At 48.5% G+C, this 26,651-nt stretch overlaps 1 protein-coding gene across 1 annotated transcript in view; it reads left to right on the top strand.

Annotated features, from left to right (window-relative positions):
- The window catches only part of NDST4 (N-deacetylase and N-sulfotransferase 4), a 250,009-nt gene that overhangs the window by 201,298 nt on the left and 22,060 nt on the right, over positions 1-26,651 (top strand). The window contains 1 exon segment of the mRNA XM_030191802.1: positions 11,390-11,499. Within this exon segment, the coding sequence (XP_030047662.1) occupies positions 11,390-11,499 (110 nt within the window).

The following is a 26,651-nucleotide window of genomic DNA, read 5'->3' on the forward strand; positions in this document are numbered from 1 at the left end:
GGGAAGAAGTATAGATGGATAAAAGAAGAGGTCCCAGGACAAATCCCTGAGGTACACCAACTGACAGTGGGATTGAAGTGGAGGAGGATCCACCAGAGTATACACTAAAAGTACGATGGGAGAGATAAGAAGAAAACCAGGAAAGAACAGAGCCCTCAAATCCAAGTGAGGACAGTGTATCAAGGAGTAGGCTGTGATCAACAGTGTCAAAAGTAGCAGATAGATCGAGAAGAATGAGAATAGAATAGAGGCCTTTGGATCTGGCCAGGAACAGGTCATTGGACACTTTAGCAAGTGCTATTTCAGTGGAATGAAGGGGGCGAAAGCCAGATTGAAGTGGATCAAGAATAGCTTAAGAGGAAAGACTCTGGAACTCATTGCCGGAGAAGGTAGTGATGGCAGCTGGCCTTGCTGAGTTTAAAGAGGGTCTGGACAGATTTCTGAAGGAAAAGTCCATTGATCGTTATTAAATTTTGGGTTTTTTGCCAGGTTCTTGGGGCCTGGATTGGCCGCTGTCGGAGACAGAGTGCTGGGCTTGATGGACCTTTGGTCTTTTCCCAGAGTGGCAGTGCTTATGTGCTTATATGTGCTAAGGCAACGGCGGTGAACAGCACATTCAAGTATCTTGGATAGGAAAGGGAGGAGGGAGATGGGGCAATAGTTGGAAGGACAGGTAGGGTCCAATGAAGGTTTCTTAAGGAGTGGTGTGACTACGGCATGTTTGAAGGCATCAGGAACAGTCGCAGTGGACAGTGAAAGATTGAGGGATGACAGTAGGAGAGATAGTGTTAAGTAGATGGGTGGGAGTAGGATTGGAGGAGAGGTGGAGGTGACCTGGTTGAGAATTCAAGTTTAATCTTGTGAACCATATCTTGAAAGTACTCAGCCAGAGTCTGGGGAGAAAGTGAAGAGGGAGTTGGAGGTGAATGCACTTTAAGGAGAGAGTTCAGTGTGGCAAAGAGACGTCGAGGGTTTGAGCCAAGAGTATTTGTTAACTGGATATAATCCTGTTTGGCAAGTAAAAGTGCAAACTGGAAGGAGGTCAGCAAGAATTTGAAATGTATGAAGTCAGCTTTGGCACGGGATTTCAGCCAATGGCATTCGGCAGAGCAGGCACAGGAACATAGGTAGCGGATTCTGGAGGTCAGCCAAGCCTGGGGTTTGGTACACTTTACAGGACGGGGAATGGGAGGAGCAAGAGTATCCAGAGAAGAGGAGAGAATAGTATTATAGGAAGAGACAGCCTCATTGACAGACTTGGATAACATAGTGGTAGAGAAGAGATTTGAAACACTGGAGGACAGAGTAGAAGGGTCAATAGCCTGAAGATTCCTAAATGTATTGGTTAAGATTGGATGGGACTGGGGAGGAGGGTGTTTAAGTGTGAAAGTTATCAGATGATGGTCAGAGAGGCGAAGAGCTGAGGCACAGAAACTGGAGAGTGAGCAGTTTGAGAAGAGGATAAGATCAAGACAGTGGCATTTCTGGTGAGTGGGGGTAGTGGAGCACAGTTGAAGATTGAAAGAGGATGTTAAAGTGAGAAACTGAGAAGCATAAGAGTCAGAGGGATCATTAGCATGAATGTTAAAATCCCCAAGAATGAGGGAAGGAGATGAAGATTCAAGAAAGAAGGAAAGCCAAGCATCAAAGTCAGTGAGAAAGGAAAAAGAATTGAAGCGGTGCAAAGAAAAGCTACGAGAATGGTATGGGATTTGCATTACAAGACGTATGAGGAGAGACTTGCTGAACTAAACATGTATACTCTGGAGGAAAGGAGAAACAGGGGTGATATGATACAGACGTTCAAATATTTGAAAGGTATTAATCCGCAAACGAACCTTTTCCGGAGATGGGAAGGTGGTAGAACGAGAGGATATGAAATGAGATTGAAGGGGGGCAGACTCAAGAAAAATGTCAGGAAGTATTTTTTCATGGAGAGAGTAGTGGATACTTGGAATGCCCTCCCGCGGGAGGTGGTGGAAATGAAAACGGTAACGGAATTCAAACATGCGTGGGATAAGCATAAAGGAATCCTGTGCCGAAGGAATGGATCCTCAGGAGCTTAGTCAAGATCGGGAGGCGGGGCTGGTGGTTGGGAGGCGGGGATAGGGCTGGGCAGACTTATACGGTCTGTACCAGAGCCGGTGGTGGGAAGCGGGACTGGTGGTTGGGAGGCGGGGATAGTGCTGGACAGACTTGTACGGTCTGTGCCAGAGCCGGTGGTTGGGAGGCAGGGCTGGTGGTGGGGAGGTGAGGATAGTGCTGGGCAGACTTATACGGTCTGTGCCTGTGCCAGAGCCGGTGATTGGGAGGTGGGGCTGGTGGTTGGGAGGCGGGGATAGTATGGGGCAGACTTATACGGTCTGTGCCCTGAAGAGCACAGGTACAAATCAAAGTAGGATATACACAAAAAGCAGCAAATATGAGTTATCTTGTTGGGCAGACTGGATGGTCCATGCAGGTCTTTTTCTGCCGTCATCTACTATGTTACTATATCAGGGAGTCGATAAATGACTGCTACTTGGAGAGGCAGAGGAGCAAATAGATGGATGAAATGGACTTCAAAGGAAGAAAAGCAGTGAGACTGAGGTGGAAGAAAAGGTTGAAATCTACAAGAGGGTGAAAGTAGTAGCCTGACATCACCTCCGCGGCCAACCAGGCGAGGAGTATGGTAGAAAAGATAACCTCCATGGCACAGGGCTGCAACTAAAGCAGAGTCTTCAGGGCAAAGCCAAGTTTCCATTAGGGCAAGCAGATGGAGATTAAGGGAGATAAAGAGGTCATGTATGTAGGGAAGTTTGTTACTGACAGAGTTGGCATTCCACAGAGCACACGAGAAAGGCAGGGAAGAAGGGGGGAGGAGAGGGACAGAAATTAGATTGGAGACAGAATGGTGTGACCTGCACAATTAGGATGAGAGCTGATGTGGAGGACCAGGAGAAGGAGCAAATGAGTACGGAGAAGAGTAGGAGAGGTATGATGACAGCGACGAAGGCGAGATGTACTCAGATAGAAAGGAGAGAGATGAATGGAAGGAAGGAAATGTTGAAGGTTGAGAGCTGAGTAGAAGAAAGAGGACAAAAGAGATGGTGAGATGATGAATACGAGGGTGGACAATGTGTTCCTGCAGTGTACAGTGGTTTCAGATGGAGAAACAGATTAGGAAGGGACAGTACCAAGAAGAGAAAGTGTACTGGAGCCATAAGTAGTAACTGGAAGAAAATAGATGTAAAGAGACGGTGTGCGGCACCTAGAGCAGAGGCCCTGAGTGGATCAGAGTGGACCTGGGAGTCACCCCGGAGAAGGCTGTAAAGGATATGCAGATGAGCTGCAAGTCCTCCACAGCACCTGAAAGGCAGCCGGTGGGAGAGCTGGGCACCTCTCAGCCGAGGACAGGCTTACCAGGGGTTAGGCCGAAGCCAGCATTCCTCCCCCTGAGCTGAGGGTCACCTGACTTTAGCTAAAAAAGCACCTAGAGCGAGGGCCCTGGGTTCCAGGTGCTTTTTCTCTGGTGGTTGTCTTCATGGAAGGTCTGACTTCTTGAGCTTTCAGTTTAATTTCTATCTACATATTTACTACTACTACTTATCATTTCTATAGCGCTACTAGACGTACGCGGCGCTGTACACTTGAACATGAAGAGACAGTCCCTGCTCGACAGAGCTTACAATCTAATTAGGACAGACAAACAGGACAAACAAGAGATAAGGGAATATTAAAGTGAGGATGATAAAATAAGGGTTCTGAGCAAGTGAATAAGGGTTAGGAGTTAAAAGCAGCATCAAAAAGGTGGGTTTTTAGCATAGATATTTGTATTTCTAGTTTGCAGTCACTTAATCTGTATTTGGTATTTGTGTTCTATGTGAGTGACCAAGGCTAGGTATTCTATTCCCCTGAATTTTCTATGTAGCGATCTAGCTTGTTGAGTTTTTCCAATAAATAGATTGATGTTTTAGGGTCTGCTATAATATTTAGAACACTGCCTTTTGAAAGGTAGGATCCTTGTTTTGGAAGTTACTGCAGGGTGACCTGGAATGACAGTTGTATAAACTTCACAATATGCCTGATATTGAGAAGGTTTATGTTATTTTAGGGAGATTACACCAGGACCAGAAATTTCTTTGGCTGGTGTTCTATATATCTATTAAAGCAGTAGACTGTAACCGTTAATTTTCACTCTCTGACAGAAAGTTCAAGTTTAAAACTATAGAGAAAAGGGTTTTACACTATTTAAACTAGTTAATAAATAAAGTTTGCTGTTTTTTTTTTTAATCAAAGTATCTTTATCAATAAGCCTACGATTTCTCCTTTATCCCAGTCTTTAAATCACCAAAGCACAGAGCAAAATAATGTTCACTTACCCAGAGAAGACATCTTCTCTCAGAAGTCCTCAGCTCTAGGAATGTACAGTTTTGGCATACACTGATTCCTATAGACAACCTCGGATGTGGAGTCGTTTTCTTGTTCATGTATCTAATTTTCCAAGGTAGTTAAGAGGCCAGTCCACAATTCCAAAATTATACAAGCATAAGGGCATTGTAAGCTGGTTGATGGCCTGTATCTTTTTCTTAGATGTTAGAGCACTTTTCAGAATTAATTTTATTTTTCTCAATTTGTTGGTCTTTTCTCTCAGTACTTTAAGCTGGGCTGTTGCTCCTTCCTTATACTCTTCCTGTTTAAGCCCATAGTCTGCCATTGGGACAGACATGGGAAGCAAATGCTTATCCTGGGATTTCTAGTATGGAGTGTTGCCACGATTTGGGTTTCTGCCGGGTACTTGTGACTCGGCTTTGCCACTGTTTGGAAAACAGGATACTGGGCTAGATGGACCATTGGTCTGACCCAGTATGGCTACTCTTATGTTCTTAGGATTAGATCATGAGCCCTTACTGTGTCAGTAAATGCTCATGAATGAATTGTTTTTAATGGCAACACTAGCACATGGCTGTTAATAGGGAAAATGGGAAAATTGGCCGTAGCATGAGAAAACCCCACATAAGGGCCTGCTAAGGTCACTTTCTACCAGCGCTTAGTAAAAGGACTCTTAGTTTAAAAAAATATATAAATATAGCCATACTGGTGAAAATTATTTTAAAAAAACGGCATTCTAAAATAAAAAATCTGATACCTATTTCCTGCCCTACACAGACCCTGCTTGAATACCTTCTACATCTCTCTGAGTCTCCATAAGGGTTCACCTCAGTGCAATTAGTGCTTATCATCACCATGTAGAGGGTTGGCCCATCCCTGGACAGCCTCTAGTTGTTCGCTTCATGCGAGGTTTGCTTTTGTCAAAGCCCCCTGTCAAACCTCCGCCTGTGTCATGAAACCTCAACGTCGTTCTCACCCAGCTGATAAAATCTCCTTTCGGACCTCTGACTTCCTCCCATCTGAAGTTCTTGACCTGGAAGGTCATTTTCTTGGTGGCTGTTACTTCAGCTCGTAGAGTCGGTGAACTTCAGGCCTTAGTAATGGTTGCACCTTACACTAAGTTTCATCACAATAGAGTAGTCCTCCATACATATCCTAAGTTCCTACTGAAGGTTGTGTCGGAGTTCCTTTTGAACTAGTTGATTGCCTTGCCAACATTCTTTCCCTGACCTCATGCCTGGTGAGAGCACCTTGCATACCTTGGACTGCAAGTGAGCACTGGCCTATTACATGGAGCGGACTAAGCCCCACAGACAGTCTGCCCAAATTTTTGTTTCTTTTGATCCCAACAGGATGGGAGTCGCCATCGGGAAATGCACAATTTATAATTGGCTGGCAGATTGCATTTCTTTCACTTATGCACAGGCTAGACTGACCCTGGAGGGTCATGTCATGACTCACAATATCAGACCTATGGCTATGTAGGTAGCACACTTGTAGTTAGCCTCCATTGAAGAAATTAGCAAGGCTGTGACGTGGACTTCAGTCCACACATTCACATCTCCTTACTGCCTTGTGCAGGATACCTGATGCGACAGTCGGTTCGAGCACGTGGAGGGGCATAATCGAACAGGGACAACCATCTCTAAGGGCATCCACCTCTAAGGACATTCCAGCAAAGGGGCGGGGAAACCCGTATTATCGAAACAAGATGGACGTCCATCTTTCGTTTCGATAATACGGTTGGGGACGGCCAAATCTCAACATTTAGGTCGACCTTAGAGATGGTTGTCCTTAGAGATGGTCGTTCCCAGTTTTTGGCGATAATGGAAACCGAGGACGACCATCTCAGAAACGACCAAATGGTCATGGGAGGAGCCAGCATTTGTAGTGCACTGGTCCCCATGACATGCCAGGACACCAACCAGGCACCCTAGGGGGCACTGCAGTGGACTTCACAAATTGCTCCCAGGTGCATAGCTCCTTTACCTCTCTTTTCCCTCTTACTCCACCCGCATTGGGTCCATCTCTCCTCCTCCCTCTCTTTTCTGTTCTTCTTCTTTCCTCCCCTTGATGTAGCATCTCTTTCCTCCCTTCATCTCATTGTTCAGCATGTATCCTTCCCTTCCACCCCCAGACTCAACATTTCTCCCTCTTGCTTCCCTCCATCCTATCCCTTGTTCCAGCTTATTTCTCTTTCTTCCGAAATGCCCTCTCATCTAGCATCTCTCCCTCCTTCCCCATTATCTCTCTGTTTCTCTTCCTTCTTCTCCTCTACCCTGCGTCCACCATCTCGCCCTTTCTCTTCACAACTGCCCAAGCTGAAAATGGGTATTTTATGGGCATTCTGAGGGCAAAGTCATCACTTAGGATCAGATAAAACACGGACCTATCTTTTATGCAGTTAAGTGCCAAATATTGCACTTAACTAGGGTCGTCTTTTTGGACTTCTTCAGATAATGTCCTCCAGGATTTTTAATTTTTAGGGAAATGTCCTCTTTTTCTTTGATGTGCCTATTTTTTTATTTATTACACTTGTATCCCACATTTTCCCATCTATTTGCAGGCTCAATGTGGCTTACAGAGATCTGTTACGGCATCGCCATAACAGAGAAGGAATACACTTGGTGTTAGAAATGGATAAAAGAAGACAAGGATCAGGTTATGCAGTTATACAGTAAGACATTCTGAATAAAGGGGTGTAAGGGTGGTGTTCTAGTCATTATGGGTTTTCGTGGTAGGCTTTCCACATAATGAGAGAAACCATCTCTGGCCTATTAGTCTGTGGGGGTGCTGAAGAGAGAGAAAGTTCTTGCTGATCCCCTGCTGGTTGAATCCATCAAAGGAATGTTGTTTGTGCTGCACAACTTTAAACGTATGTCATGCAAAGACTTTCACAGGTATCTCAGAAGTCAGACAAAGTTGATGAGGGATAGGCACTCTTCTGATAAGTACGTTTGGGCTCAGACTTGGCCATACTCAAATCCTGAAGTTTTTGAAAAGTAGATTGTCTGCTGCTGTAGTGTAAGTAAGTCACTGTTTGATGTGTGTTCGTTAACTAACAGCTACGATTAAATATTTCTTTAGCAAAGGTAGCAACCATTTTTATTTTTTCTGTCCTCTTTTTTTGTCTCTGCAAATATGGTAACCCTACACTTAGCCAGCATGTTTTCAAATTCAATGCCAGAGTTCAGACAGATATAGGCTGGTATTGAATTTCCAGGTGTAACACTCATAGCAGTCAGCAAAGCGCTAAATCACCGCAGGCTTTGTATTGGGCCCAAAATAAACTTCCAAAGATACAATTTGCAGTTGTGCCACTAGATGGCAGTGCAGTGTTTAAAACCAAAACATCTTGTTTATATGATCAACACAAACAAGATTGGTCACTGCTAGCAATTATGCTTGATTTGAACCACAAAAAATGGATCTTATTCCTTACCTGATAAACAGCTGAACACTTTGATCTTTTGCTTTAAACACTGCCTTCATTCAGCATGCTGTGCAAGTTGTTATGACATCAAATGGGATTGCAACAGTGAATTTTATTTTTGTTACATTTGTACCCTGTGCTTTCCCACTCATGGCAGGCTCAATGCAGTGGGCAATGGAGGGTTAAGTGGCTTGCCCAGATTCACAAGGTGCTGCCTGTGCCAGGAATTGAACTCAGTTCTTCAGGACCAAAGTCCACCACCCTAACCACTAGGCCACTCCTCCACACAACCAGATGTCCTAACTCCACGGAAAGAGCCCTTCCCTTACCGATCCCTTAGCAAATCAGTAAAAAATGGGCACGCGTGAAGGAAATCACATGCAGATGAGCTGCTCGCTGTTAGCTCATTTGCACGCGATTTCCTTCCTAAGGAGGGGGGAAGCCAGTTGGCCAGCTGAGCATGCGCAGAGCAGCCAATCATTATGTTGCTCCTCTGCGCATGCCAAAGATGGCTTCATACACGTCACTCTCAAAAAAAAAAAAGGACGTCCCTGACGAGCACTTGGATGTTTTTTTCTTCAGATTTTGTGATGGACGTCCTTTTTGGACATGTTTTTCTTACGTGCCCGAAATAACCACTGCCGGAGAGAATCGGGGATCAGGACGTGCGAGGACACCCAAATCAAAACTATTTGGACGCCCCTTTTGATTATGCCCCTCCAGGTCTCTCTCAGGCAATCACAGTGCGTTTAGCTGACACCAGTGCTGACCAGATGACCACCAGAGAGAATCAGGGATGACCTCCCCTTACTACCCCAGTGTTCACTAACCCCCTCCCACCCTCAAAAAACATTTCTTATCCATCTCTTCTCCAAGCTAAAGAGGCCTACCCACTTTACCCTTTAATCATAGGGAAGTCATACCATCCCTTTTATCATTTTTGTCACCTTTCTCTGTACCTTTTCTAATTCCACTGTATCTTGTTTGAGATGTGGTGACCAGAATTGAACACAATATTCGAGGTGTGGTCACACCATGGAGCGATACAAAGGCATTATTGTATTCTTGGTCTTATTTACCATCCCTTTCCTAATAATTCCTAGCATCCTGTTTGCTTTTTTTGGCCACCGCCACCACACACACATAGATCTTTTTCTTGGGCACTGACCCCCAAGGTGGACCCTAGCATCAGGTAAAAATGATTCAGATTATTCTTCCCATTGTGCATTTGTCCACATTAAATTTGATCTGCCATTTGGATGCCCAGTTTTCCTATTTCCTAACGTCTTCCTGCAATTTTTCACAGTCCACATATGTTTTGACAACCTTAAATAGTTTTGTCATCTGCAAATTTACATAGTAACATAGTAGATGACGGCAGAAAAAGACCTGCACGGTCCATCCAGTCTGCCCAAGAAGATAAATTCATATGTGCTACTTTTTTATTTGTACTGTCCTCTTCAGGGCACAGACCGTATAAGTCTGCCCAGCACTATCCCCGCCTCCCAACTACCAGTCCCGCCTCCCACCACCAGCTCTGGCTCAGACCGTATAAGTCTGCCCAGCACTATCCCTGCCTCCCATCACCGGCTCTGGCACAGACCATATAAGTCTGCCCAGCACTATCCCCGCCGCCCAACCACCAGCCCCGGCACAGACCGTATAATTCTGCCCAGCACTAGTCCCACCTCCCAACCACCAGCCCTAGCACAGACCGTATAAGTCTGCCCAGCACTAGCCCCGCCTCCCAACCACCAGCTCTGCCACCCATTCTAGGCTAAGCTCCTGAGGATCCCTTCCTTCTGCACAGGATTCCTTTATGTTTATCCCACGCATGTTTGAATTCCGTTACTGTTTTCATCTCTACCACCTCCTGCGGGAGGGCATTCCAAGCATCCACCACCCTCTCCGTGAAAAAATACTTCCTGACATTCTTCTTGAGTCTGCCCCCCTTCAATCTCATTTCATGCCCTCTCATTCTACCGCCTTCCCATCTCCGGAATCACCGCACTCGTCATTCTGTTTTCCAGATCATTTATAAATATGTTAAATAGCACCAGTCTCAGTACTGATCCCTGTGGCACTCCACTATTCACCTCCTCAATTGAGGTGAATAACCCTACCCTCACTTTGTACTTGCTCACATTAAATGTCATAGTAGTTGAATGCCCAGTCTCCCAGTCTCTTGCAGTTGTTTATAATCCTCTTGTGATTTAACAACTGTGACTTACTTTGTGTTTTCAGCAAATTTAATCACCTCACTCATTATTCCTGTTTCCAGATCATTTATAAATATGTTAAAAAGCAGTGGTCCCAGCACAGACCTCTGGTGAACCCCACTGTCTACCCTTCTCCATTGAGAATGCTGACCATTTAACCCTACTCTCTGTTTTCTAGCTTTTAACCAATTCTTAATCCACAATAGGACTGTTGGCGTTGTTATGGTGTGGCAAGTGTCACCCTAAAATAATGGCTTGCCACCCCAGTTACAGAACCTGGTGCCTGTGTCCGACATATCCACAGGAACCCTGCAAGGTCCAGTATTTCTGTCTCTCCCTTCCCATTGCAATGCTGCAGTCCTCCAACCATTAGGTGGGGCTCTGACAATGTCAGCAGCATAGAGAAAAAAGAGAGGGACCAAAGTACACCAACCAAATAGAACAGAAAAGAGCACAAAAGGATCTTTAGGAACAGGACAATGGAAGTTTCTCTATTAGAAAGACCCGACATGGGCAGTGTTTCGATGATAATTTGCCTGCATCAGGGGTCCACAATAAATATATCCACACTCACTAGGAAGAGGCCCTTGTCACGTCACTGGAAATTGTCCCTCTGCAGCAGCACCCTGCCTACGTGGGAACAGGAAGTCTTTGCAGAGGGAAAGCTTCTGAGGCTGGCCAAAGACAATGTTCTTTCATGTTGCTGATGCTGCTGGCACCCCACTTGTGGGGGGGGGGGGGGGGGTAGTGAAGACAGCAAAAGCTGCTGTACCTGTGAATAGGGAGGGAGGGAAGGGTGAAAGAGATGCCATACCATTGGGGGGGGGGGTAAGGAGAGAGAGGTCAGATGAGTGGATGGGAAAGAGGGAGATAAACACTGGACCCATGGGGGGGCACAGATGGTGAGATGAGAAGGATGCGTGGAGGGAAAAGAGATCAAATAAATGGATGGAAGGGTGAGAGGGAAGAGTAGGACAGACACTGGACCCAGGAAAGGAGTGAGAGAGAGAGTAAAGAGTCATGGATTTGATATACAGCCTTTCTATAGTACAACCAAAGTGGTTTTGAGAGACAGAGAGATGCTATACCATGGGGGAGGGGCAGAGGAGAGAGAGAGAGAGGGACAAATGCTGGCTCCCCTACCTCCACTTCCAAATACTGGGGCTTCAGGGCCCCCATCCATGACACAAGACTCCACACCACTATCTACCCTTCAAGTTGTACGGTGAGGTCGGCTCTGTGCATCTGCTACTGCAGCCAGATTTTATAGAATCTGATCACATGTGTGTCTTTGCTCCACACGCATGGCTGTCTCTTGGTGTACTTCATGTTCTCCAGAGCTTTGTCCTTGTTTTCTATCTTACAGTTGTTGATTATTGATGGGCAGCTCTGGAGAAGTGACCCAGCCCTTGTGATGGATGAAGTGCAGAGGTTTCTGGGAGTCTTTACACGTATTAGTTACTCTGACATTCTGAGGTGAGTCTTGTCTCCTCTTTTTTCCCATTTGATTCTTACTGTAATACGTTGTCATGGATGAAGGATGAGATAACAGTGACTGTTCACTTTCTTTTGTGTACAAGAGAAAATTCCTGCCTTCTATTGGGAAGGTCCAGAATGTGGAGGACATTTTTTAAATTATCAGGGTAGATGGCAATTCTCAGTTTGCCAAATCAAGGATCAAGGTGTCTGTACAAGTGTCTGGCTCCTCCTGTCCAGTCCTGTAATGTGATGCCAACTCCTACACTTTCGTTCACACTTTTTTCTTTTATTGTTAATCTCAATGTAACCCGGGCCACAAAAGAAATCTGTCTCTCTCACTCCTTCAGAGCTCATAGTCCACGCTTATACTCAGGCCATTCGTACCACACACATCAAATCCAGTCCACTTGCGGTCAAGCTGGGGTGGGTCAATGGTCCAGAATAGCGATCTGGAAGTTTGGAACACACTTTACCTGTTCTGGGTTCTGCTCAGCTCTTCAGCCCAGGAACAATGCTGCACAGAGGTGTAGCCAGACCTCACGGTGGGAGGGGGCCAGAGCCCGAGGTGGGGGGACACATTTTAGTCTGCCACCACTGCCTCTCCCCCCCCCCACCCCCCGCTGCCCTGCCGCTCCCCACCCACCACTGCAGCAAATACCTTGGCTGACGGGGAGTGCCCCAACCCCCGCCAGCTGAAGCCTTCTCCAGCGCTGGTCTCCTGTGCTGCTGTGCTCCCTGCCCTGCTCTCTCTACCCTCTCACATCCTCCAGCAAAACCAGGGGCCCAGATGAAATGTGGGGGGGCCAGGCCCCGTGGCCCCACGTAGCTACGCCACTGCTCCAGAGGCTTAACGACAACTCAACTTTTAATGAACTTCTGCAACAGGCAAAAGGCAACTTGATTTAATAGCAACACAATTGACTAACACTCTTTATAACTTAGTCTCAAGCTTCTGTTGTTCCAGGGGGAACACCTATACCTCTTTCTTCATGGGTATATGTACAGGGTTGCAGACAACTTCTGTCCGTGCGTATCCTGGGAGGCAGTGTTAAATCCCAAAGGCTGTTTTCTCCTTTCCCATTTAAATTATCTCCCACTGGCTAAGACCCCTCACTGTCTGACCCTTCTTCAGTGCTGATCTCTCTCTAGATGCACCCTGGACCTGGGACTGAGCTCTCCCTGGCTCCAATCCCACTGCTCCCGGGCTGGGACTCTTTTTCTGCCCACCCTTATCACTTGTAATTCACTGGTTATGACTTTGTCATGTAGCCCCTTCATGGTCAGCCAGAGGTTACTCTCCTTCCAACAGGATTCTCCTCTCTCCTCCAGATCTATTGGCAGGGGATTATCAGACAGCCAAAGACTACTACTACTACTTATTTCTATAGCGCTACTAGACGTATGCAGCGTTGTACACTTGAACATGAAGAGACAGTCCCTGCTCGACAGAGCTTACAATCTAATTAGGACGGATAAACAGGACAAATAAGAGATAAGGGGAATATTAAAGTGAGGATGATAAAATAAGGGTTCTGAACAAGTGAACATGGGTTAGGAGTTAAAAGCAACATCAAAACGGTAGGCTTTTAGCTTAGATTTGAAGACGGTCAGAGATGGAGCTTGACATACCGGCTCAGGAAGTCTATTCCAGGCATAAGGTGCAGCAAGATAAAAGGAACAGAGTCTGGAGTTAGCAGTGGAGGAGAAGGGTGCAGATAAGAGAGATGTACCCAGTGAACGGAGTTCCCGGGGAGGAATGTAGGGAGAGATGAGAGTGGAGAGGTACTGAGGAGCTGCAGAGTGAATGCACTTATAGGTCAATAATAGGAGTTTGAACTGTATGCGGAAACGGATAGGAAGCCAGTGAAGTGACTTGAGGAGAGGGCTAATATGAGCATAATGACCCTGGCAGAATATTAGTCGTGCAGCAGAATTTTGAACAGATTGAAGAGGAGAGAAATGGCTAAGTGGGAGACCTGTGAGAAGCAAGTTGCAATAGTCTAAGCAAGAGGTGATAAGAGCGTGGATGAGGGTTCTGGTAGTGTGCTCAGAAAGGAAAGGGCAAATTTTGCTGATATTATAGAGATAGAAACGACAGGTTTTAGCAGTCTGTTGAATATGTGCAGAGGAGGAGAGGGAGGAGTCGAAGATGACCCCAAGGTTACGAGCTGATGAGACAGGAAGGATGAGAGTGTTATCCACAGAAATAGAGAATGGGGGGAGGAAGAGAGGTTGGTTTAGGGGGAAAGATAAGAAGCTCAGTCTTGGTCATGTTTAGTTTCAGATGGCGCTGAGACATCCAGGCAGCAATGTCAGACAGGCAGGCTGATACTTTGGCCTGGATTTTGGCTGAGATTTCTGGTGTGGAGAGGTAGATCTGGGAGTCATCAGCGTAAAGATGATACTGAAAACCATGGGATGAGATCAGAGTACCAAGGGAAGAAGTATAGATGGAGAAGAGAAGAGGTCCCAGGACAGATCCCTGAGGTACACCAACTGACAGTGGGATAGAAGTAGAAGAGGATCCACTAGAGTATACACTAAAGGTACGCTGGGAGAGATAAGAAGAAAACCAGAAAAGAACAGAACCCTGAAATCCAAGTGAGGACAGCGTATCAAGGAGTAGGCTGTGATCAACAGTGTCAAAAGCAGCAGATAGATCGAGAAGGATGAGGATAGAATAAAGACCTTTGGATCTGGTTAGGAACAGATCACTGGAGACTTTAGCAAGCGTTGTTTCAGTTGAATGAAGGGGGCGAAAGCCAGATTGAAGTGGATCAAGAATAGCCTGAGATGAAAGAAAGTCAAGGCAATGGCGGTGAACAGCACGTTCACCGCCTGCTTATCCGACATTGCTGCCTGGATGTCCATCCGCCACCTGAAACTGAACATGGCCAAGACCGAACTTATTGTCTTCCCACCCAAGCCCACTTCTCCTCTCTCTTCACTCTCTATCTCAGTTGATAACACCCTCATCGTCCCCGTCTCATCTGCCCGCAACCTCGTTGTCATCTTCGACTCCTCCCTCTCCTTCTCTGCGCATATCCAGCAGATAGCCAAGACCTGTCACTTCTTCCTCTATAACATTAGCAAAATTAGCCCCTTCCTCTCTGAGCACACCACCCGAACTCTCATCCACTCTCTCATTACCTCTCGCCTTGACTACTGCAACCTACTCCTCACTGGCCTACCACTTAGCCATCTATCCCCCCTTCAGTCCGTTCAGAACTCTGCTGCACGTCTTATCTTCCGCCTTGACCGATATACTCATATCACCCCTCATATCGCCGATGTGCCTCCCCCCGGGTGCAGCGCGGCCCCCCCCCCCATGAAATGACACCTCCCCACAAAATGACACCTCCCCCACGGCGAAATGACACCCCCCCCAGGTGCACGCCACTGGGGGGGTGCCGCAGCGCGCGCCTGTCGGCTGAGTCCGAGTTTGCTAACTTTGTTCGTTCGTTCATTCGCTGCAGCTCCCTCTGCCCCAGAACAGGTTACTTCCTGTTCCGGGGCAGAGGGAGCTGCAGCGAACGAACGAACGAAGTTAGCGAACTCGGACTCAGCCGACAGGCGCGCGCCGTGGCACCCCCCCCAGCGGCGTGCACCCGGGGGGGGGGTGTCATTTCACCAGGGGGGGTGACATTTCGCCGGGGGGGGGGAGGTGACATTTTGTGGGGAGGTGTCATTTCGTGGGGAGGGGGGGCCGCGCTGCACCCGGGGGGAGGCGCATCGACGATCCGCCCTAGGTGTCATGGAGGCTAGGAACGCCAGTTCTCCCACCTTCATTAAGCCTATGCCACTCTCCCTCCTGCCAACTCCACCCTTTTCTGCCATCCACCTTTCTTCCTATATCTTCCCTGTCACCCTCCTTTTCATTTCCTGTTCTCTCTCCTGCAATTGAGATAGGTACATGTTGGCATCGTTTGTGCGTGACTGTGGGCATGCAAGTTTTTCTTTCCCTCTACCTTCACTCCTTGCCCCCTCCATTCCCTTTGCCAATCCCCCTCCTGTCCATGAACTCTCTCTTTCTCCTTCCCCTGCCTTCCAACCTTGCACTCTACTTTCCCTGCCATTCCTTCTCACTTACTCCCTTCCTCTCATCTTTATTGCACTCTCTCCCTTCCTTTCCTGTCCCCAAGCAATTCCCATCTACTTTTCCCTTTCCCTTCCCTGTGAATAATCAACCTAACAAACGAAACATGGCCATATCTCATAGTAACATAGTAGATGACGGCAGATAAATATCTGTACGGTCCAGCCAGTCTACCCAAGATAAACTAATTATATGAGCTTCTTTATATGTATGCCTGACCTTGATTTGTCCTTGCCATTTTCAGAGCACAGACTGTAGAAGTCTGCTGATCACTAGCTTTGCTTCCCAATTACCGGTGTTGCCACCCAATCTCCGTTAAGCTTCTGTGGATCCATTCCTTCTAAACAGGATTCCTTTATGTTTATCCCATGCATTTTTGAATTCCATTACCGTTTTCATCTGCACCACCTCCTGCGGGAGGGCATTCCAGCCTAGACTTGGTGAGAGAAGGACGTGTGCTTGAAGGCTCGGTCTCTAGAGAGCAGGAAGGGTGCTGGGCTGGCTCCTTCCCCAGGTGGGCAGAGAGGCCCGGGGAAGAGTTTCCCAGGAAAGGCCCAGGACATGGGGCCTCTGGGCCCTACGGACCAGAAGGCCCGGAAGGGTTGTGTGCAGCTCAGTCCAGCCTCGGGGAGCAGAGAAAGGAGCCCTGTGGACCGCAGGGCTCAGCGTCTCCGAGATGAAGAGGTAACAGGTACCTCCTCCATGACCCAGCGGTTTCCGGAAAGGGAGCCTGAAGAACATGGAGGGGGGAAGTGGATAGGGAGGGCCTCGGGCCTCCAGACGGAGGAAGGAGAGGAGCCGATGGTGGTACACCAGGAGCTTCAGCCGGGTCCGGGCGTACAGGACTATGATAGTGATTGGTCGGAGGAGGAGGAGGATGAAGACAGGGAGGATGGTGTACGGTCGGTGAGTGAAGGACCGGGGCACTTGGCTGAAGAAGTGGTACAAAGGGTGCGAATGATTAAAGCCCTGGAGAAAGACATAGAGGAGCAGGGGAAACGGCTGAAGATGGCAAAAGCCATGACTAGGCTGGCCCCGGGAGATAAACAGGACATTTACAAGAAAGAAGAAGCTCGTTTGTTAAAGCAGCTTCAACACAAAGAAAAGACTTTGGTTTCATTAAAGAAGAATACTGATAATCCCTTAAGGGAACTTTACATAAACCAGGAGAGAATGGCACAAGGCACAGCAAAATCTCAGAGTCAGGTTTCCCCAGTATATACAGCAGAACTTTTTCAACAACAACAGTGTGTGAGTGAGGACTTGCCAGCTACAAACACTGGACATACACTGCAATTTATGAAGGGCTTAGCAAGTCAAACAGATTCTGGTGCACTTACTGTGATGGCTGCTTCTGGTAATGAGAGGGGAGGAGGCAGCAGGGAGTCCATAGTATCTCTGGAGCCTACAAGGACAGAGAAAGAGCTTCAAAAGGCTCCTACACATTTGCAGGCTATGGAAACCAGAGATAGAGACTTTTTCATACAAGAGCTCCAGACAAGTGTTCCTAGTCTTACAGAAAGAAGGTTTCCTGAAGAAGGCAGGACAGGAGAAGGTACAAAGGACAGTTTTACTCTGGTTGAAGGTGCATTTGTGGAAGAACTGTTGCCAGCAGAAGAGCTGTGCTTGCAAACACAGGTGCACTCTACAGGCTCCCTGAGTGCAGGAACTGTTGCTAAATTACAAGGAGTAGCTGCAGCTGGGCAAGCAGGCTCTGGCGAATCCTGCCTTCCAGAGCTGGAAAGACAGGAGGTTTCTGCCAATCAGGAGGAAGCAAGGGGAAATTCCTCTCATAACACAGTGACTGGTCTCGCGCGGGACCCTTCTGAGCAGAATGCAACAGACAGCCAGCTGGGAGCAGAGGAGCCTGAGCAGCAGGATATTCAGAGGGAGCAGGAGTGCAAGGTTTCTTCTGAACAGATAAGCAGGGATCTCCCCTGTGGACAAAATCTGGAGAACAGTGACAGTCTAGTAAATGGTTTCAGTTTGGACTTGGGGGGGAAGACTGCTTTGGATGGGGTGGATGAGCAGGGTGGGGGATTGGTAAGAGAAGAGGGACAGAATGGGTGTTCTTTTGAAGCTATGGAGGTGGCAGTCTGTGATCAGAGGAGGGGGGAGGAAGGGAGGGGGGTGGTGCCAGGGCAGGCTGCAGAAGGTAGAGGGGGTGGGGGCATGGGGACAGCTCAGAAGGGGCAGTTGAAGAAGGGCATGGGTTTGGATGGTCGGGACGGTTCCAGGTCAGGGAAGAGCGGGGGTGGGGAGGGGAAGATGTCGGTATCTTTTGCGGCTGTGGTGAGGGGGGAAGGAGAGCAGGGGAGGGGGAGGTTAGGTTTTTACGGGTAGGGGAGGAGACGGGTTTGGAGGAGGAGGGAGGGGGCAGGGGCAGATCCCCAAACGCCGAAATGTCGTTCAGCTCAAATGGGTGGGGGAGGGGGGTATGCCATCCCGGGATAAGGTTTTGCAGTTGGTACTAGGGCTAGGGTTTATTCCAGAAGATTTATATGCTTGCATCCACCCGGCTAACATTCCGGAATATGATGTTAGTTTTTTGACTCAAGGGGGATGGAGGTGTTTTGGGAAAAGTACGAAGAAGTTCGAGGGAGGGGGGAATGGAGAAATTATAGGGTGATTCCGATAAGCAGACCTGATCTGGTGCAGGTGACCCTTTTAGTCTGGAATGAATCCATCTCAGTGGCGGACCTGGCCTTCTGGGTTCAGCGGTATGCTGAATTGAGAACTCCACTAACCAAGCTCCCGGATCCAAGTAGAGTATGGGCAGGGGGGTGGGGGGCTTTAGTTAGGATTAAACAGGTGGGTCAGGTGGTCCAGCATATTCCCTCGGCAGCTTTTATCGGGAGAGATAGGATCCTGTGCTTCTATAAAGGACAGCCAAGACAATGTTTTAGGTGTGGGTCTTTCCGCCACTTTAGCATGTCCTGCCCGGTACAGCAGTGTGCAAAGTGTGGGTCTAAGGATCACCTTTCGGAAGAATGTTCCTCTATCCGGTGCAATCTTTGTGGGGATCTGGGGCATGCCTTTCGGAATTGCCCGAGGGCTTTTCATAATGAGGGGGAAGAGGGTGGGGGACGGGGGAGTTTGGTCCAGGAGGGGGGGGTGGGGGGAGGGCGGTTTCAGGGTCAGGGCCCGGAGGTACAGGGAGTAGGGAAGCTGCAGAAGGGGAGGAGGGAGGAAGAGGTTTCAGGGGTACGGGGGGGAGGAACAGGTGAGGGAACGGGGGGAGGGAGAAGGGGGTTGGGTTCAAGTTCGTAAGAAACAAAGGGGGGCTGAGGGGAAGGGTAGGGAGGAGTTGGGTGGCTCGGGATTTGGATCACAGGAGTGTAGGGTGGAGAACCGTTTTCAGATTCTGGAAGAGGAAGGTAGGGAGGAGGAGATCGAGGAAGGTGGGGGAGGGGAGGGAGAGGGAGTCCTGGGGGGGGATGAAGGGAAGAGGAAATTTGAGGTGGAACAGGGAGAGGGTGGTAGGTGTAAGAAGAAGGGGGGGAAGGTCCGGATGGTAGGGGTTGGGAACGAAGGAGGAGGGGGGGGTTGGAAGTAGAGGGAGTGGAGAAGAAGGGGACAGGAGAAGGAGAAGGGATTAAGAGGCGGTCTGATAGGATCAGATCTAGACAGGAACAGGGTAAAAGGGGTGATGGGAATGAGGTAAGGGGGGTGGGGGGGGAGGGGAGCAGCTCAGAGTTAGGGAGCAAGTAGGGGAGGGGGGGTGGGGGCCTTCTTTTGTGAGAGGGGAGATGGTGGTCTGGATGACTCTAAGAAGAAGAAGGGGAGGAAGAAAGGAGGGGGGAGGGGGAAGGGAAGGATAAGGGTTTTAAACTTGGTGATCGGGATTGGGCGGAGGAAGGAAGGGATTCTGCAGAAGGGGTGCAGGGCGTTGGTAGTGGGGTGCTGCAGAGGGCAGATATGCAGGAAGGAGGTGAGCAGAGGATACCTTCTACTCAATGATGGTAATGGCAGGAATTGTTTTTTTGTTTGCCACATTGAATGTGGCGAGTGTGGCTTCCCAGAGGGTGCAATGTTTGGCCTTTGATGGCCTCTCTAAGATACAGGCAGACTGTATTCTGCTTCAGGAAACACGGCTACAAACGCTAGAAGCGATTAGGCGGGCACAACGGGCCTGGAGATGGGGACCTTCGGTTTGGGGTTTGGCAGGAGAAAGGTATGGGGGGGTAGGGATCCTATTTAAAACACATAATGTAGATATTCAAAAAGTGATAGAGTTAGGTATTGGGAGGTGTTTGGTGTTAGATGTGTTGTGGCACGGGGTGGCGTTGCGGATTATTAATATTTACGGGCCTCAAAGTAAGAAGGAACGTTCCTCGTTGTTTGGGAAAGTTAAACCTTATCTCTATACAGCACGTCAGGTGGTTTGGGGGGGGGATTTTAATACTATTTTAAGGAGGCAGGATAGTGGGGGGAGGACAGCGCAGGTGAGGTATGATGGGGTACGTTTGGCAGGGATAATGAAAGGGGCAGGGCTGGTTGATGTGCACATAGAACATTCCCCTGAGGTACAGGGTTTCACATTTTCACGGGGTCAGTGTAAGAGTAGGATAGATAGATTTTTGGTTCGGGAAGGGGCATGCGGGCAGGGCCCCAGATTAGTGGACGTAGACTTCTCGGACCATAAGCTGGTGTTAATTGAGGTAGGAGGTTGGGCGGGGCATAGGCCAGGAAGGGGTTTATGGCGGCTCAACCTTAAATGGGTAGCAGATACGAGAATGCAGGAGGAGTATCGGGCCTTCTTGGAGGATCAGCTCTCCATCCAGGGTATTTTTCCCTCTATTGGAGAATGGTGGGAGGTAGTCAAAAAGCGCACGAGGAGATTTTTTACCCAACAGGCAAGAAGGGAAGGACGGGAAAGGACGAGGTTAGGAACGGCACTTAAGAAACGCAGGGATTATTTACTCTCCACAGGGGGTAGGCGGGAGGATATCCTGGAACTGCAAGCGCAGTTAGAGAAGGTCCAATACGATAGATATGCCTCCTTGCTTTATGAACGTGATTTCGGGAAATTGATTAGTCCTGATCCGTTTGTCTGCTGTAAGGAGCGGAGGGAGCGTAGGGTAGTGGGAGGGTTAAGGGACGCAAGGGGGGTAGTGCAGGTTTCGAAGGAGGGGATTTTGAAGGTAGTAGGAGAACATTTTGCACGTTTTTTTTTCGGGAGGACACTTGGATAAGGAGGTGATGGGACACTATATCGACGGGACACCAGGGGTGGGAAAGGGAGGGCCCCATCTCCAGGCCCTGTCGCGTCCCTGGACACTGGGGGAAGTGGAGGAGGCCATCGGGGCCTTACGGAAAAGAACGGCTCCAGGGCCAGATGGCCCGACGGCTGAATATTACCAAACTTTTAAGGTCCATCTGGCTCCAATTCTGTTGCAGGTCTGGGAAGCCGCACGACAGCAGGGGATTCTGCCCCAATCTCTGACAGAGGCAGCATTAGTTTTGCTTAGTAAAGGGAAAGATCCTGGGTCCCTGTTGAACTGGCGTCCTATCGCCTTGTTGAATGGGGACAGGAAAATTTTTGCACATATGCTCTTAAAAAGAATGAAGTCAGTGGTCCAGGAAGTGGTGGCAGTCTCACAGCAGTGTGGGGTTAAGGGGAGGGGGGTCTTGGAGGCGGCTGCATGGGTTAGGGAGGGTCTAGAGCACAGCCGGGGGGAGGGGAATGGGAGGTTGGTGGTGGCTTTAGACCAAGATAAAGCTTTTGATAGGGTACAGTGGTTTTTTCTTTGGAGGTTGTTAGAGCATTATGGGTTTCCAAGGGATTGGGTGGCACAGTTAACAGTTACTTTACACCGGGGCCAGTTGTTTTCCTCTGGTAAATGGTTGGAAAGGGAAAAGTTTTGGGGTCACAGCAGGGGTTCGGCAAGGGTGTCCCCTAAGTCCTCTGTTATACACCTTCGCAATAGATCCCTTTGTTAGGCGTTTAGAGCAGGGAGGGAGGGAGGGATTTCGGGGGGTGGAGGTGAGTACAGGGTGTCATTTGAGGGTGGTAGCTTACGCAGATGACATCACAGTGTGGGTGGCGGATCCAAGGGAGGGGGAGAAGTTGCAGGAGTTGATTTCCAGTTACTCACGGGCCTCGGGGTCACTGATTAATTTCCAGAAAAGTCAGAGTTTATGGGTGGGTCCACCAGGGCTGGCATTTGCTTTGGGAGGGGGGTTTCCGGCCGCAATTGCCAGAATGAGAGTGTTAGGGGTTTATTTTGATCAAGGAGATTATGCATCTTTTAACTGGCAGCGGTGCATCCAGGCAGCTACAGTCAAGGTTGACAGATGGAAAGGCTGGAGGATGACAATGTCTGACCGGGTTCAGCTGATTAAGAGGCACCTGGTGCCCATGTTCCTGTTTCTCAGTTATATTTGTTTGGTGCCAGCACACTGTTATACTACCCTGTATAGTGTGTTTTTCCAACTACTGTGGGGGAATCGGCTGAACCCGGTTAAACGGAACATTACATACTTACCCCGGAAGGATGGCGGGGTGGGAATGGTGAACCCAGTGTTATTTTTCAGTTCCCTGTTCCTCCAGTTTAATTTGGGACGGGCAGTGGGTAGGGACCCGCCAGGGTGGGCACAAAGTGTCTTGTTATGGTGGGAAAGATTTTGGATGCCATGGCGGATGGGGGGAAGGGTGGCGGCTTTAAAGAAGGGGGCACCCATGCAGGTAGAGTACTATTGGATGTTGGTTCGGTTGGTAAGAGTCTGGGGGATCACGGTGGAGGAAATTAAGGCAGGGAGCAGGGAGGTATGGGTGGAAAGGGTGCGGGCCCAGGCCTTTTCAGCACCCCTGACACTCCGAGATGCACCTGGGTCGGTGCTGCGGCAGGGCTTGCTATTGGTTACATCGAGGCGGATTCCGCCTAAGTACAAGGACATTGCTTGCCTGTCCTTTCATGGGAAATTGTATGTGAGAGGAAATCTCAACTATAGGACTATGCAGGATCGGGATTGTCCAAGGGGGGAATGTGTGGGTACGGAAGAAACAATGGACCATTTTTTGCGGGATTGCCCCTTTTCAAGGACCGTGGGGGATAGAGTGGCATCGCTTTTGCACATTTCTAGCTTCCAGTCGTACTCATATGCTGATTGGGTCTATGGGCGGCAGCAGCGAAGTGGGGGTTTGGATCCGGTGACGGAGTTTATCATTTCGGTAATACTCAGGTTTTACCTTTGGATGGCTCGGTGTGGGGTGTCCCTGCACCAGGACTACAGGTCGGCTGAACAGGTTAGTTGGGACATAATTAGGGGAGTTCAGGAGGTGGCTAAATGGGAACGGGTGACGGAAGGGTTACAGAAGGCAAATGTGTGGTGGAAACATGTTCATTTGAAACCTCCATAGGGGAGGTTTGGTATAGGGTGGGGGTTTTTAAGGGGGGGGTTTAGTTGGCTTTGTATAGGTGTGTAGGGTCTAGGAGATATGTGGGGGTTTTTATTGCTTGTACATACTTTTGTTGAAGTATTGTTTTGCGTTTCTTTTAATAAAAGAGTTCTCCAAGTATCCACCACCTTCTCCGTGAAAAAATACTTCCTGACATTTTTCCTGAGTCTGCCCCCCCCCCCCTTCAACCTCAATTCATGTCTAGTTCTACGGACTTCCCCCCTCCAGAAATGGTTTGTTTGCGGATTAATACTTTTCAAATATTTGAACATCTGTATCATATCACCCCTGTTTCTCCTTTCCTCCAGGGTATAAATGTTCAGGTCAGCAAGTCTCTCCTCATACGTGTTGTACGCAAATCCCGTACCATTCTCGTAGTTTTTCTTTGCACCGCTTCAATTCTTTTTACATCCTTAGCAAGATACGGCCTCCAAAACTGAACACAATACTCCAAGTGGGGCCTCACCAACAACTTGTACAGGGGCATCAACACCTCCTTTCTTCTGCTGGTCACACCTCTCTCTATACAGCCTAGCATCCTTCTGGCTATGGCCACCGCCTTGTCACACTGTTCCATCGCCTTCAGATCCTCAGATACTATCACCCCAAGATCCCTCTCCCTGCACCCTACCATCCAGTGTCCCTCCTCACTCCTCCCCTCTTCCATCGAGCACCTGCACCCTCTCTCTGCCTTCCTTCATCCTTTAGCTGTCCTCTGTCTCCCTGCCCCCTTCCACCTAGCATCTGCCCTCCCTCTCTCTCCCTTCCCCTTCTTCAATCCAGCATCTACTTCTTCTCTTTCCATTCTCTGCCATCCAGCAGCTACCCATATCTGCCCCCCCCCCCCCCCCCACACACACACACACAACAACCCTGCCGGTGCTGCTCTGCTCGTTTCTTCAAACCAGCAGCGGAAGCAGCTAAACAAGTTAAAAACCATCACAGGGCCGACTCTCCAAAGGTGGAGCTGCCAACTCTGCCCCAGAACAGGAAGTAACAACAGGGCAGGGGGGGGGGGGGGCAAACAGGCAGATGCACCTGAAATAGCTTTTAATTTGTTTAGTCGCTGCTTCTGCTTGTTTGAAGAAGGAGCAGCAGGGCTGGCGGTGGGAGGGAGGTGAAGAAAGTGGGACATGCCAGGGCCACAGACCCCCTGGGAGCACAAGGTCCTGTGCAATCGCCCCTCTTCCCCCCCTGCCTAAGACCAGCCCTGCCAACAGTGGCCAGTCCAGGTCACAAGTATCTGGCAGAAACCCAAATAGTAGCAACCTTGCATGCTACTAATCCCAGGGCAAGCAGTGGCTTCCCTCTTGTCCATCTCAAAGAGAGAGATGTAGTCAATGGTTAGAAGGGTCTATAGGTTGTAGGATGCTCCTCACTTCGTAGCCACCCCCTTCCAATTTCTTCACTCTGAAAGGTGTCATGGATGCCAGAGCATGAAAGGACATAAGCATCGTGGTGGGATCCAGGAAAGTTGGCACACACATGTGTTATCTCCAGGACAACCTGTATGTTGAGGGAGTGTTAGGAGCTTCGATTTCTATATTCTGCCTCACTGGCTGTAGATGGCCTGAGAACCATATGGATATAATCTGTGGCATCTAGAACAGAGAGGAATTGGGCCAACTAATAAAATGCTGTCATGGTTTCTTACTGGTCTGCCTTACGTATGGGGGAGCCTGATAGGGTGTTCCCTTTTCCAAAAGGCTTTAAGAAACCGGGTGATGGTGCTTGAGGCAGCTGGCTGATTCCTGTTTCAGGTCCTAGAGGTGTTTGGAAAGTGCCAGTTTCCAGAAAGGCCAGGGCTGTGGTCACTGTCCCATGGACTGACGAGGCATGCTTCCTCCAAGCAGTAGGCTTGCAGCTGTATACAGAGGTTCAATATGGTCTCTTTATTAAGGTGGTACCTAGCTACACATTGGTCATCCTTCAGGTCCATAAACCTGGTCCTCAGCCTGAATGGCCTCTGCACCTGCCCTCGCCTTTGGCCTCTCCCTCTTCTCTGGCACCTCTGCCCTTGATATGCCATCAACCAGCGCATGAAGAGCTAAGCCTTCTCTCTGCACTGTAGTCACAAACACACACAAACAATGGGACAGCAACACTGACAGGAACACAGCCAAGATAGATGCAAGCAACTGCCCCCCCCCCCCCCCATACACACAATAACACACTAATACTGAGGCAGACACACACCAACTTGCATACAGGGATGGTTATACAGGTTGGAGGGGGGATCAAAGGAGGGGGATAGGGACAGCAGGTAGTGGGAAGGGAGGAGTGGACAGAAGAGGAGCAGGTGTATAAGTACATAAGTAAAGCCACACTGGGAAAAGGCCAAAGGTCCATCGAGCCCAGCATCCTGTCCACGACAGTGGCCAATCCAGGCCAAGGGCACCTGGCAAGCTTCCCAAACGTACAAACATTCTATACATGTTATTCCTGGAATTGTGGATTTTTCCCAAGTCCATTTAGTAGTGGTTTATGGACTTGTCCTTTAGGAAACCATCTAACCCCTTTTTAAACTCTGCTAAGCTAACCGCCTTCACCACGTTCTCCGGCAACGAATTCCAGAGTTTAATTATGCGTTGGGTGAAGAAACATTTTCTCCGATTTGTTATAAATTTACTACACTGTAGTTTCATCGCATGCCCCCTAGTCCTAGTATTCTTGGAAAGCGTGAACAGACTCTTCACATCCACCTGTTCCACTCCACTCATTATTTTATATACCTCTATCAGGTCTCCCCTCAGCCGTCTCTTCTCCAAGCTGAAAAGTCCTAGCCTCCTTAGTCTTTCTTCATAGGGAAGTCGTCCCATCCCCGCTATCATTTTAGTCGCCCTTCACTGCACCTTTTCCAATTCTACTATATCTTTCTTGTGATGCGGCGACCAGAATTGAACACAGTACTCAAGGTATGGTCGCACCATGGAGCGATATAACGGCATTATAACATCCTCACACCTGTTTTCCACACCTTTCCTAATTATACCCAACATTCTATTCGCTTTCCTAGCCGCAGCAGCACACTGAACAGAAGGTTTCAGTGTATTATCGACAACGACACCCAGATCCCTTTTTTGGTCCGTAACTCCTAACGTGGAACCTTGCATGACGTAGCTATAATTCGGGTTCTTTTTTCCCACATGCATCACCTTGCTCACATTAAATGCCATCTGCCATTTAGCCGCACAGTCTCCCAGTCTCATAAGGTCCTTCTGTAATTTTTCACAATACTGTCGCGAGTTAACGACTTTGAATAACTTTGTGTCATCAGCAAATTTAATTACCTCGCTAGTTACTCCCATCTCTAAAACATTTATAAATATGTTAAAAAGCAGCGGTCCTAGCACAGACCCCTGAGGAACCCCACTAACTACCCTTCTCCATTGTGAATACTGCCCATTTAACCCCACTCTCTGTTTCCTATCCTTCAACCAGTTTTTAATCCACAATAGGACTTTTCCTCCTATCCCATGACCCTCCAGTTTCCTCTGTAGCCTTTCATGAGGTACCTTGTCAAACGCCTTTTGAAAATCCAGATACACAATATCAACCGGCTCCCCTTTGTCCACATGTTTGTTTACTCATTCAAAGAATTGAAGTAAATTGGTCAGGCAAGATTTCCCCACACAAAAGCCATGCTGACTT

Source organism: Microcaecilia unicolor, chromosome 2 (assembly GCF_901765095.1).
Source record: "Microcaecilia unicolor chromosome 2, aMicUni1.1, whole genome shotgun sequence".
Taxonomy (NCBI): Eukaryota; Metazoa; Chordata; class Amphibia; order Gymnophiona; family Siphonopidae; genus Microcaecilia; species Microcaecilia unicolor.